The 13,373-nt window shown below is 40.7% G+C and overlaps 2 protein-coding genes across 3 annotated transcripts in view; one reads left to right on the top strand and one right to left on the bottom strand.

Annotated features, from left to right (window-relative positions):
* The window catches only part of GALNT16 (polypeptide N-acetylgalactosaminyltransferase 16), a 139,475-nt gene that overhangs the window by 61,627 nt on the left and 64,475 nt on the right, over positions 1 to 13,373 (bottom strand). The gene's annotated exons all lie outside the window — the stretch shown is intronic.
* Positions 3,134 to 12,284, top strand: LOC142502333 (uncharacterized). Its single transcript, XM_075613143.1, has 3 exons — positions 3,134 to 3,207; positions 3,571 to 4,386; positions 12,241 to 12,284. The coding sequence occupies exons 1-3, from the start codon at positions 3,159 to 3,161 to the stop codon at positions 12,282 to 12,284; spliced, it is 909 nt and encodes a 302-aa protein (XP_075469258.1). The 5' UTR covers positions 3,134 to 3,158.

Below are 13,373 nucleotides of genomic sequence, written 5' to 3' on the forward strand. Positions count from 1 at the left end.
GCAGTAAGTGCCGAATACATTCAAAATCAACCAGAAAACAAATCCGCCCACTCTCACGATGATGAGCCGATCACACACAGGTGTATCGGCGTGCGTGGCGGGGTGCTGTTAGGTTGCACAATCACAAATCTTGCTGAATCAGGCGAAACAAGCATGTTTTTGATTGCGCGCCATATTTAAAGGCAACGTGTACTGCTAATCATTCTCTGTGTTGTTGGGAGTGAGAGAGAGAGAGAGACGCACAGAGCTGGACGATTGAAGATTTGCATATTGACTGAGAGACTTGTTGTGTATTGGGTGAGCTTTGTCCTTTGTTGTTTTGTTTACATCTTTGTCTTGTTTTATATGTGGAAGTGGGTCGTGTGATTGCCTGTACATTTCTTGTCTGTTTTTTGTGAGTGCTGGAAGTATGCCCGCAAAGCGTGGGAAGAGTGATGCTGGTGGGAGTGGGAGTGCTACTCGTGGGAGTACGCGTCGGAGTGAACGTTCTGTTCAGGGGAGTGATGTTGCTGGTGCACCGAGTGGTGTTGCTGGGAGTGGGAGTGCTGGGAGTGGGAGTGCTGTTGTTGGGAGTGGGAGTGCTGGTGCTGCGAGTGGTGTTGCTGGGAGTGGGAGTGCTGTTGTTGGGAGTGGGAGTGCTGTTGTTGGGAGTGGGAGTGCTGTTGCTGTGAGTGGGAGTGCTGGTGCTGGGAGTGGGAGTGCTGTTGCTGTGAGTGGGAGTGCTGGTGCTGGGAGTGCTGGTGCTAGGAGTGTGAGTGCTGGTGCTAGGAGTGTGAGTGCTGGTGCTAGGAGTGTGAGTGCTGGTGCTAGGAGTGGGAGTGCTGGTGCTGGGAGTGCTGCTGGTGGCGCAGTTGCTGATGGGGTGTCTGGTGGTGGCGTGCTTGCTGGTGGCCAGCTTTTGGAGGCTCTTCCATTGGAAGAAGGAGAGTCCAGTCAGCACCAGCCAAGCTCTGACCCTAAACCTGCTCGGAAAAAACGTGTGGAGAAGCCACGTAATCCTCGCTTCAATGACCAGGAAAATAGGGCTCTTGTCACTGGCATTCTGGAGCACTATGACAGTCTCTATGGACATTTAGTAGGTAAGTGTAACTTTACATTTATTATTCAAATACATGTGATCCTAGGTCATCTGAGTTTTGTTCATATGCAAATATGGGTACACAATATCTTTCTATGTTCATTAGTGTGGAAACACAGCTTTTTATCATGCCTTACAAGGACAAATAAACACAGGCGGTCAATTTGCCAGAACTGCATACAATATGAATGCAACCTTGCTTACATGTATAGGTTTAGTAGTGAATGCTCATGTGCTGCACATATTACACATAAAACAGCATGTTTGCTATCTCTTGGAACAGCTAGCAGTGTAGGAAACTGGTGCTTATATTATTATTAATTTACCTCATATCTTTTATATGTTTTTCAAGGGCGGACAAGTGCAGCAAGCAAAAAAGAAATGTGGGACACAATAGTCATTGGTGTCAATGCCTGTGGGAATAGTGTCAGGGACAAGTATCATTGTCGGAAAAGATTTGATGATATTAGGTCCAAATTGAAAAAGAAAATACAAGACCAACGCGTGCATGCTACTGGCACTGGAGGTGGGCCCACACCACAACGTCTCATATTGACTCCATTGGAGGAGCTGCTTCGGCCAAAATTACTTACCGTCGTCGTGGAAGGCTTGGCTGGTGACCGTGACATTGGAATTTATCCGTCACAATTTCCAGCAGGTGATAAATATTACTGTACTAGGCGTGTCGTTGCTTACAGTTATTTTGCATATTTACACTGCTTTTTATACTGTCTTCACAATATAAGCATACCTGCATCTATATATGTATATGTCTGATTCTGTATATATATATCTCAAAATAGACATATATGTAGTAGTCCTACTAAAAGCAGTAACTAATATAGCACGTGCCATTGCGTGCTCATTTACATGTGAATTCCCAAAATGCATAGCTGCAGTGGAAGCAATTGATGGTGGGCGAAGATGGGGAACAACAGGGTAGTACACATGTGTAACACATGTTCATGAGAAATTATTAGTAGCTACAGGTACAGAACAGAAATATGTATCATATTATTGTGTATTTTATTGATTTTACTCCGACAAACATGACATTACTGCCTATTTTAAGCATGCATCAAAGAAATTGCATGTAACGGCCTACAAACATCACTGGCACTAACACATCTATAGTTGCTTATGAAAAGGTCCATTTTTGCTTTATGTCATATACAGACAGCATAATGAGGCACACGTATCATATGTTATGTCATTGTTTTCATAACTTAAACACTGCAGATGACTACTTAGCTCATCTACCATTGTGTTAAAGCAGCTGCAATTAATATCTCATCACAGCATACACTTCAACAGAGGGGGTGGGGTTCAGCACACACACTAATTACAGCCTCATTTCACGGTCAACTTAGTTCACACCATTTGCACCTGTTTCAAGTCATTGAAAGGTGTGGCTGATTAGGCTTTTTGGGGAAGGGAATACCTTTCTTACAACCTGAATAGCACAACTGAAGTTAATCACACTCATTTGAAAGCTTAACTCTAGCTACTAAATGCCCCAACAACTCATTACTTATCAAAGCGTACGTCACACATTAGTTCACTCATATCTATAGTTGAACTACTATGAAAGACACATTATCACACACTGCATGTGTTGTCTTGTTGAGTCACAGCCACATTCAGGTGTGCCACATCTTCGATTAATGTACCACACATATCCTCTACCAAAAACAACACTTTTTGCAATATGACCACCTTCATGATAACCATTGTGAATGGTCATCTCATGATAGTTATGTACATTATGATACTGATATCACTACACAACATATGATTTTTATGTACTCATTTAATCTATTTATCCTCACGCATTACTGCAGAAACATAGTATGTTGTATGTTAGGGAACTCAAAAATTCTAAGTACACAGGCATGTACAGTGTTATTACAACTATTTATGTTCACTTTCACACACATTTTCGGTTAAGGAACTGATGTTGTTAGTTAATCATAAATACAGAACATACAATAAGTGTTTGTTCAATATTTACACATGTAAATGTAAAACTTATGTTATTGTTATATATATAGTTGCCCCTGGAGGACATGTGTCACCTGAGATGGAACAAGTGTCTTCACCTGGGTCAGCCAGCTCAACACTACTAGAAGGTGAGTGTATCATTTGCTGGCCATATAATATGTGCTCTTCTATATGTTATGTTGTCATGTGCATTATTTGTTTTGCACATCTTCTTTAAATAGGATTACTTAGTGTCAGTGAAAATTAAGTGTAAGGCAACATGTATTGTGTTAGTGATGTTAATTATCATGTAGGACTTCTGAGTTTAGAGCAACTTTTCATTCATTCATATTTCATACTGAGTCCAAACATTATTCGTAAGTCAAGGTAGTTTTTAATGAGGTTATAAAACGTATGCTAACATGTTAGGTGTTACTTAGGACACAGTACAATTACATAGTAACACAGCATACATTAACATGCCATTTAATAATGTGTACATTTCTTTTTAGAACATCATGGTGATGAGGATGATGAGTATGATGAGGATGACGCCACAGAAGAGACTGAAATACAATCATGTGACCATGAAGAGGTGCCAATAGAAACTGTTGTACCGCCAAATCGTCCATCAACTTCCACATACGATGCAATTGTAGCTTCAGAGGGAAAAATAGTGGACGCAGAAAATCGTCGCCATTCAGACATGATGACAGTGCTGGAAAGGATGATTGGACTGCAGGAAGAAACAGTATCACAATTGGCACATCTCCACAGAGTCTTCATTGAAGTGCCTAAACAGTTGCAAAAAATCAACACCTCATTCGAAGCATTAGTTGTTCAGCAAACACAAGCTAATTACTGGAGAATGACTAATGTACCACAATTCAACACCTCCCAGCCAGGATCTGTTCATGCAGGTCAGTTTTCACCACATTCATCTGATATTCATTCACCAGGCCCAAATGTTACCGGTCAAGTAGCAGACATTGCTGTGCAGGTTCCTGATGACATCCTACCGCTGCCATCTGTACAAATTCAGCAGCAGACACCTACAAAGGAGGCGACAAAAACAAAACAAGACACACATGAAACAGACCAACCATCACTTGTGCAGTGTCTACCAACTTGCTCACATGTGTCACTGGGCACAAGCCCTGTCCGTGAACAGTCACTACCCAAAAGCCCTGTAGGTGAATCGCTGCCCAAAAGCCCTGTAGGTGAGTCGCTGCCCAAAAGCCCTGTAGGTGAATCGCTGCCCAAAAGCCCTGTAGGTGAATCGCTGCCCAAAAGCCCTGTAGGTGAATCACTGCCCAAAAGCCCTGTAGGTGAGTCACTGGCCACAAGCCCTGTAGGTGAGTCACTGGCCACAAGCCCCGTAGGTGAACAGTCACTGGCCACAAGCCCTGCCCGTGAAGTGCCAGAGGCCACTCAAAGTGGCTCTGTTGTGCCTAAAGTTGGTGGCAAAAGAAAAAGGAAAATTCAAGAGACAACAAGCAGGCCTGTTACTCGCTCGCAAAAGGAACAAAAAAAATAAATGTTATAATTCAGAAAATATGTCTTTGGCCTTGTTTTGTTGACTTCAGATTATCTAATTACTATTGTATGTATGCTGAAGACTGTGTTGTTTCCAAACTTTCAACTATGTTCTTGTACACGTGAAGTTTTGGAAATGTTAACACTCATAATTAATTGTGTTATAAATATTTATGTTGTAATCGTCTGTTCAGTAATGGTCCACCAGGAGCCAGTTGCTAAGTTTAGAGAAGCTGCCATTGACTTTGCAGCAAAACATTGCATTTGGGTGTGTTAATTGATGTAAGAATTGCATATGCATATTAGTCACATGCAATTATTAAAACACCTAAGTAAGTGCAAACATCTTTCTTGTACGTGTACAGCAGGATTATGTGTAAATTATTACTTACCTTTGCCTTGCTTGGCCATTGTAATTTTGTCCTTTAATCAGTTGTGTGTTCGTTTCTATAACATCTCAGAATGTATAATAATATATATACACACACACACACACACACACACACACACACACACACACACACTGAGTGAGTGTGAGTGTGAGTGTGTGAGTGTGTATATATATATGTGTATGTATATATATATGTGTATATATATATGTATATGTGTATATATATATGTATATATATATATATATATATATATATATACATATATACATATATACATATATACATATATATATATATATATATATATATATATAGTACTATATAAACTGGTATACACAAACTAATACACTTCATGCTTCCTTGTGAAAACACTATTTTAATAATACAGGCCTAATGTTTGAGAAATATCCTAAGTATGAGACTCTAACAGTATTGTGCTTAAACAAATGTTTATTACTTAATTCAATCATGTTTCTCACCATTTAAATAGGTTTCATACAAGGTATACTTAATGCCATCAATGTTGTGTGTACTCCTGCAATATAAAAAAAAATAAAATATAATATATAAATATATATATATTTTTATAAGAGATATATTTATATATATATATATATATATATATATACACACGTATTTAAACTCATGCAGACAGGGAGTTAACCAGACTTTCACATACACACAGAAATGTAAGCGGGGAAAAAACATTTCTTTTTGCAGGTGTGTTTTTACTGATATGCCTGGCTAAGAAATATTTTCACACACTGGTCTTTGTTAGTTTTCAAAAAAACACTATGTGAACGCATTCAAAGTCTAGGGATGTTTTTCACAAACGAGATAAAAGAAGGAGAAATGTTTCTCCCACAGTCCCATATCACGAACCACAACTGTTAACCCAATTAGACAAACAAATCCAATTGGCGTTTGAAATAAGGAGTCAAAGTAGTTAGTTTTGTTGACCTTGACAAGGAAAAACAGGAGTTTGTTAGCCATTCAGCACATTCATTTTGATGAGCAAATAACACAGACCTGCACACAGCTTTTGTGCTACTCAGACATGGCTGATGAATTCGTTAACAATATTAATCCCCTTTTAGTGTATAAGTACATGATCTGTGAAGCCATCTTGAACAGTCGCGGACAGAAAGCATTTATCAAGTAATGACTTTTTTGAACGTGACCAGGATAAGCTACAACACACCTATGGTTTCTGGAAGATTGCCCCGGAAAAACAATTTCTCCTGAAAGACGGCACTTATATTGTCGTGAAAGGCATATTTATTCCTAATGGCAATAGCAATGTATCCGCTACTACTGATCCGTTTGAATCGATACGTGCTACAATATCTGCAGCCTCCATTCCTGAAACCCACATTGTACAAGAACAAAAGTACTATGATTATGTACCAAGCCTTTCAGCTGAAAATGCATTGGAATGGGAACCCGAAGAAATGAACCTACCTCCCGACCAATTATTTGAAGAAAGCAGTGGCGATTCCTATGAGCGCATCCTGGAGGAGATATGTGCCATACTGGATTCAGCGGTTGGGTTAAGCGTGGATGAAAATGCCTTGCATTTCTGGAGCGACCAGTTGCAGCCAGGCGAAGAGTTAATTCTAGAAGAATGGTAAATATAACAATCGTTATGCGTTGACTCTGCGTTTAAATTTTTTTTTTTTTTGTAACCACCATTTTCACTTTCAATGCGTGGATACAGCGTAACATTGCAGACTGCATAACATGTAGCGATCACAAACAAATTGTTTCCTAATACAATATAGTAGGACCTGAAAGAGTAGTACACATTGCTGACGGAATAAATATACGTACTTTCCTATCCCTTTAAACATATTAGCAACATTTTACCATTACTCTAACACATACCTGTTTTGTTATCATGCAACATCTACAACATTGAAAACCGGGTCCACCACGTATGACGTGGGACCCTTGTCATGGGCCAAGGCGTCCTTAAAAAGGATTAGTGATGTAAGTCCCGCCCCCAAGCGACGTGCGCGCCTCAAAGCCTATTGGCTGTCATGTTTTGTTATAGTAACGGTAACTGCAGTGTGTGATGCGTGCGGCTCAGTGTTTGTAGGCGTACCCTGGGCGTTAGCCGAATGTTAATTGAGTGGGAGGAGTGTTAGCGTGCGTTTCACGCTGGCTTAACATGACGTCACACGTATTGCATTTGCGCATTGTGTTATCGGCCGTGCTTTCTGTTCAAACACGTCTGTTTAAAAAGAATACAGATGTACTCGTTTAGAACGAATGTAGTTTCGTCTTCATTGTATTTGAAATAAAGATGTTATGTTTACTGGTATTTTCAACATGTATTGAACGCACAACGTACGCTTTGTTTTGCGCATGCGCTAACAGTTAGTGGAGCCAAGCGTGAAGTGCGTGCGCACACAAAGATGTGCGCGCACATCTTTCAGTATACAGGCAACGTTCACTTCTTATACATAGTTATGCCTGCTACAAATTTAAAGAAACATTACATACTGATGAACAGTTTTACTTCTAACATATAAGTGACTGACGTGTGTATCTACACAATCATATAGAGCTGCGTAACGCGTTGTCACGGATGCATATCTAGTAAGGTGCCATCTTTGACCATCATGTGTTTGCTGTATTTCAGAGATGTCGGGGAAGATACAATCGGATCAATGTATGATTTCAGAAGAGTCTACCTTTATATGAGATGATTGTGAGGAGGAGCCACCGACTACTATACTACATATGGAACTAATTTTATATTGCTTGCAGCGCTTATTAACAAACAATTAAAAATGTGATACCCTTATGCCTATATTGCATAAGCACTTAATTAACATAATGATGTTGCAAAAGAGTGCCTCATGAATTTTTATTGAGTGTTCTTTAATGACTACTAACATTTTATGACATGGTGTGTTTTATATATAACAACCATTCCCACTCTGCTAACACATTTGTGTATTCTAATATGTAATGGAACGTATGACTGTCGAAACTATGTAACAATAATAATAATAATATGAGCATGTTCATGTATAGGGCTGCTAGTTGTACGCAGCGATTTACAGACACATGTTTCAGCCTGAGGTCCCTGGCCCGTGGAACGTACAAATGTTTTTTTGCCGCATGAGGCACAGGGAGATAAAGTGACTTGGCCAAGGTCACAAGGAGCCCACACCGGGAATTGAACCAGACTCCCCTGCTTCAAACTATCAGTGCCAGTGTGTGTCTTTACTCAGTGAGCCACTCCTTCTCCCAATGTAAAGGACACTTACAACCAAGTAGCCATTTATTTTTAAAATCTCTTGTTACATGGGTATGTAGATAAAATGGTTTGGGACTGTAGCAAATAATGTTACTGGCCAGATGTTATGGTCCCCTCCAATGCATGATGTTCTGAATATGACATCACCATCATGTTATGAAGTACGTTTCTGTGTATATTTCATTAACCTAACTAACTATAGTTTACTGTGTTTATTAATCGTTTAGAAATACATAGTATAGTCAATATGATGATATAAGCTACCATAATAAAGCTGGTGTTATCATTTGTCGGTGTTATACATGGATCCTACACCAATTGATAGAGACACAAACAGTTGTCTTAAAAAGTGTGTCTATGCTAGTGATGAATGTGCTCCCGTAAGTAAACAAATAAGTACAGTTATCCCCTTTTCTCCAACCACCTCTATATTACATTAATGGAAATTATAAGGAAACATACATATAATGTGATGAAATGTGAGTAATCATTTTGTAATACAATGCACATGAAAGCTCAAGAGTAGCTAAATGCATATACATGATACAGAAAGTACATATATGTAACATTTGTGTTTAAACCAATATGTTGGGTTTTTAGTTCCAATAATTATAGGAAGATTGAGGTAGCCACATCTTATGAGAGATGTCAGCAAATATACATACCATGATCAGTCATACTGGAGATATACCTATAATGCAAAGGAACAATATATAAATTGCAAACATTGACATGCCATCTTCAGTACCGTAAACAACACAGCAAAGTGTGTATTTGGTGTTAAATGTGCAACACCATGTATATTTCATGACATTCAAAATGTAAATCAGCCTGGTGTACACATCATATGGATGTACATGTTACACTGCACCAATAACATTGTATGTAAGCATACTAGAAGCATGAATGATTATGGGCATAATATGTGTTTTGTCTTAGCATAAGGAATAACACAATGCTAAAATATTATTGCTTTGTTACCCAAGTTGTATTCACATACACACAACTAAAGTACAATTGAAGAGGGATTATATAACCTGTGCAACAATAACATACCGGTGCCACATCCCTTTGTGCACACAGCAGAGAAAAGAAAGGTGTGCAACCCATATTCATCTGTGTCCTAACAGAAGGTTATATAAAGAAACATTATTGTTAATATAACATAATTAAACTATAAAAGTAGTACTAGGAACATATGAGTTTGTACTTACAAGAAAAAAATGAATTGATGAGATTCTGTCGTGTCTGGCCACCACTGGCTGTTTGTTCATTTTCAGCAGCTACATGGGTGGGATGCTCGTCTACCAAAGCCTCAGCTAGGTCTGACTGTACATTGTGCCTGAGTGCAACATTGTGCAAAATGCAACAGGCAAGGATAATATCAGACACTTTTTGAGGCTTGTATAGAAGAGCCCCACCAGTTCTGTCCAGACACCTAAACCTGGTCTTGAGTAGGCCAAATGTCCTCTCTATAACAGATCTTGTAGATATATGGGCTGCATTGTACCTGTCCTCTGCTTCAGTTTGAGGGTTTAGCACCGGAGTCAAGAGCCACGGCCTAATTCCGTATCCTGAGTCACCTATAATGAATGGAGCACACATAAGCTGACATTAGTGATCAAATTGTACAATGCCAACATTCCTAAATCAACATGTGTTTTGTGTTAGAACATGTAAATATGTACTCACCCAGCAGCCAACCAGGTTCAAAATGTCCCTCTTCGAACGCATGGAAGACTGAAGAGTTCCTCAGGATAGAGGAATCGTGACTGGAACCAGGGAACTTGGGTACCACATGCATTATCCTCATCGTGGCATCACATACCACCTGTACATTGAGTGAATGGTAGTGCTTCCGATTGCGGTACACATGCTCACTCTGACTAGGTGCAATCAAAGCAACATGTGTGCAATCGATTGCACCCAGCACAGATGGTATCCCTGCTATATTATAAAAGCCAGTCCTGACTTCCAGCCACTCTGTTGCCTCTGTAGGAAAATGAATATAATTCCTAGCGCGTCTATTGAGTGCATAGAGAAACTGGGTCAAGGCCCGCGAGAATGTAGATTGCGAGACCCCGCCCACTATGCCCACAGTTGTCTGGTATGACGCGGAAGCAAGATAATGTAATGAGCACAGCATTTTAACAAGCCCAGGGACTGCACGACCTCTGGCTGTGAAAAAATCTAAATCCCCCCTTATCTCCTCATAAAGAGCTAAGATTGCTGCTGAACTCAAACGATAGCGACTTACAATCTCCTCCTCACTCATCCCATCTAACAGGGTTCTCTCCCTGTACAGACGCGGACGAGGCACAAGTTGTCTCCTCTGTCTTCTCCTCTGATCTCCTGTCCCTCTACCTGTCCCTCGGCCTGTCCCTCTCCCTGTCCCTGTCGTATCCGCGTCACTGTCACTGTCCCTCGGTGTGTCCCTACCTTGCCCTATATCATTCTCTTGATCAGCAAGCATGTCATAGAAAAGAATGTTCCTGCGTCTCCTAAACATTCGCAACATTTTGAAATGAGTAGCTGTGAATGAGCAGGTAATGTGCGTCCTTTAAATAGGTATGTGATGATGTCAGGTGACATAGTAAAATGCAAGGTGTTACATTAACATAATAAAGTACTTCTGTGGCAAGCTGTGTGCACTTGTTGTTCTAAGTATTTGTTGTGTGTATTCTGCAGGGAATGATGATATTTGGCAATGATGTGACGTGAAGCTTTGTACAAAGATTGCTTGCAAATAAATAGTTGCATGTGCAATGCATGTAACACTTGTGAACGCAAGAGTCAGTCATGTAATGAGACAAAAAGGCTGAGATTGACGTGGGAAAAGTTTTGTGTAACATGTGTAATTATCCATGTTATTGTGACATGTTGGCAACAATGAATAGTCGTGTGCATATGCATGCATTTGTGTAAGGAGGATAGTTGGTATAGAATGAGTTTACAAGGTGTCCCAATGATGAATTACTGTACATGTGTGTATAAGTTAGGTTGAAGTGCTTGTAATGCAACGGTTACAATGTAAACATGCAATGTGATTGAGCGTCCAATAAGTGACGTCATGAAAATAGGGAGGACCCAAAAGTATATGTAAACATGAGAAGACAGATGTACATGAACGTTTAAAGATGCGTGTCACATTACAAGCATTGTGTAATGTAAAGGAAGATGAATATACTGTGTATGTGTGACATGTGTGACATGTGTAACATCATGTAAATAATTGTCGCTGAGTTGAGTAAAATGTGTGATATGATGTGAGGTTCTCCTTTAAGAGTGTAGTATAGTATTTTCCCTTGGCACATCATCACATGATGAGTAATGTGACCCGCAAATGCTGAAAACATGTAAAAGTCGAATGTTATGCAAATAAGACACGTCAGCTGTGACACAATGCAGGGAATGCCCCCACACTGTAATGCAAATCCCCCTTGTATTGTGAGCAATGAAACGTAAACAGTACTATACTGTTATACGTCCCCGCTCCATTGACTTCCATTGATGTACAGAAGATTTTTTTTTTCTAAGTGCCGTTCCGGCAGCCTTAGCGATCGTTCTCCCGTCCAAAATGCCAACTTTAGTTGGCGGGAGAAATCGGCCATAACATCTCAATTTCGTAGTGCCGATCAGCCCCGATAAGCTGTTTTTTTTTGTTGAATCCAGCCGATTTAAAAAAGTGGCGATCAGTGTCGAAAACAGGCTTATCGGCAGGCGACTGGCCATAAACAAATTATCGGCTCCGAAACCTGGCGATATGAAGCACTTATCGGCGCTTACTGAATCTCAAACCCAATTTTGGCTATAACATGGCCATATTTCCCTTATCAACGCTTACTGCATGAGGCCCTAAGTCTCCCCCAGTCTTGCCATTGCTTCCCTGATGCCCACAATATCTTCAATCTGGCAAATCTAATGGAATGGGTCACTCAGATTTGGCCTGCCTCTTCCACCTGCTTACCCTTCTAACTGTTACCCAGCTACCTACCTCTTCCTGATCTTAAGTCTGAAATCCACCACCTGAATCACTAGTCCCAGTTCAATGGAGCAATAAACTTCTTTCAAGTTTGCTAATGTCCACCAATGTTGCTAGTTGCCTCTTCAGATCAGCAATCAGAGACTCCAAAGAGACAACTACAGTAGTTCACATTTCTTACAACGGTATATACCATGGAACGTCTGCATGTGGCAAGATGTGCATTGAGTGGCATTCTCAATCCTGCAACTATGGAGTATTCAGTGCTAAGTAAGGCTGAGTCCATGGTGACTACAGACGTGCGGAGGCGTGCTGAGGCTGAGGGAAAGCAGGTGCTTTCCCTAACCTTAGTTCGCGCGCCATCCGGGGGCGGGCCAGTGACGTCACGGAGCTGGTTCGCCCTCATTGGGCGAACCGCTCACGTGACCGGCCCTGCGCTCCTGTGAGGGCTCAAACGAAAAATTTGATAAGACCTACGCTTCCGCACGCCTGCGGACACATGCGCGAGCCCCTGCTAAAGCCTCTCTCATTGCGGCTGCAGGGGCTCACTGACAAGCGTCAGCGCGCCTCAGCACGGGTCAGCACCTAAGCGCTGACCCTGGACTCAGCCTAACAAATAACTTCTTTAATCCAACTACCTTGTTTCAAACCTTCTTTGTTTCAGCTCCTTCTGGTTTTAACTCCACACTTGATCCAACTGCACTTTTATGTACTGGAAGGTTGGGATTGCCTTTTGCAAACCCTCTGCCAGCTCAGGATGCCATGTAAAAGGATGTTGGAGTTCTATCTCTCTTCATAAAATCCCAAAGATGTATTAAAAGCTGTCCAGCACAACCCACAAATTTGGACAGTCCAAATATAAAGGGATCATGAGCAGCATCCCCGCATCACACAAAATTCCTTCAGTGTCTGAAGCATATGAAGGGAAAATATTTAACGTGTATTTCCAGAATAAATCATCTGTGTGTTTCGTGCACATAATGAAACCCAGAGAAATATTATAATCCACTGTGACATTTCTGAAACATCAGTATTTATGGAATAGATAACAGAAGATACTATTAGACTGGAACCAACAACAACCCATGGGGTCCAGTCTCCCGCACCGTGTGAACTTCTGGTGCTCACCTTTTGACT

This window comes from Ascaphus truei, chromosome 9, assembly GCF_040206685.1.
Source record: "Ascaphus truei isolate aAscTru1 chromosome 9, aAscTru1.hap1, whole genome shotgun sequence".
NCBI classification, from domain to species: Eukaryota; Metazoa; Chordata; class Amphibia; order Anura; family Ascaphidae; genus Ascaphus; species Ascaphus truei.

Bases quoted from the DNA above. Each gene is read 5' to 3' on its own strand.
- LOC142502333 (XM_075613143.1), top strand. From the start codon at position 3,159: ATGGAACAAGTGTCTTCACCTGGGTCAGCCAGCTCAACACTACTAGAA. The intron at 3,208-3,570 runs GTGAGTGTATCA...ATTTCTTTTTAG, and splicing joins CAGCTCAACACTACTAGAAG to AACATCATGGTGATGAGGAT. The intron at 4,387-12,240 runs GTGAGTCACTGG...ACTGTTACCCAG, and splicing joins ACTGCCCAAAAGCCCTGTAG to CTACCTACCTCTTCCTGATC.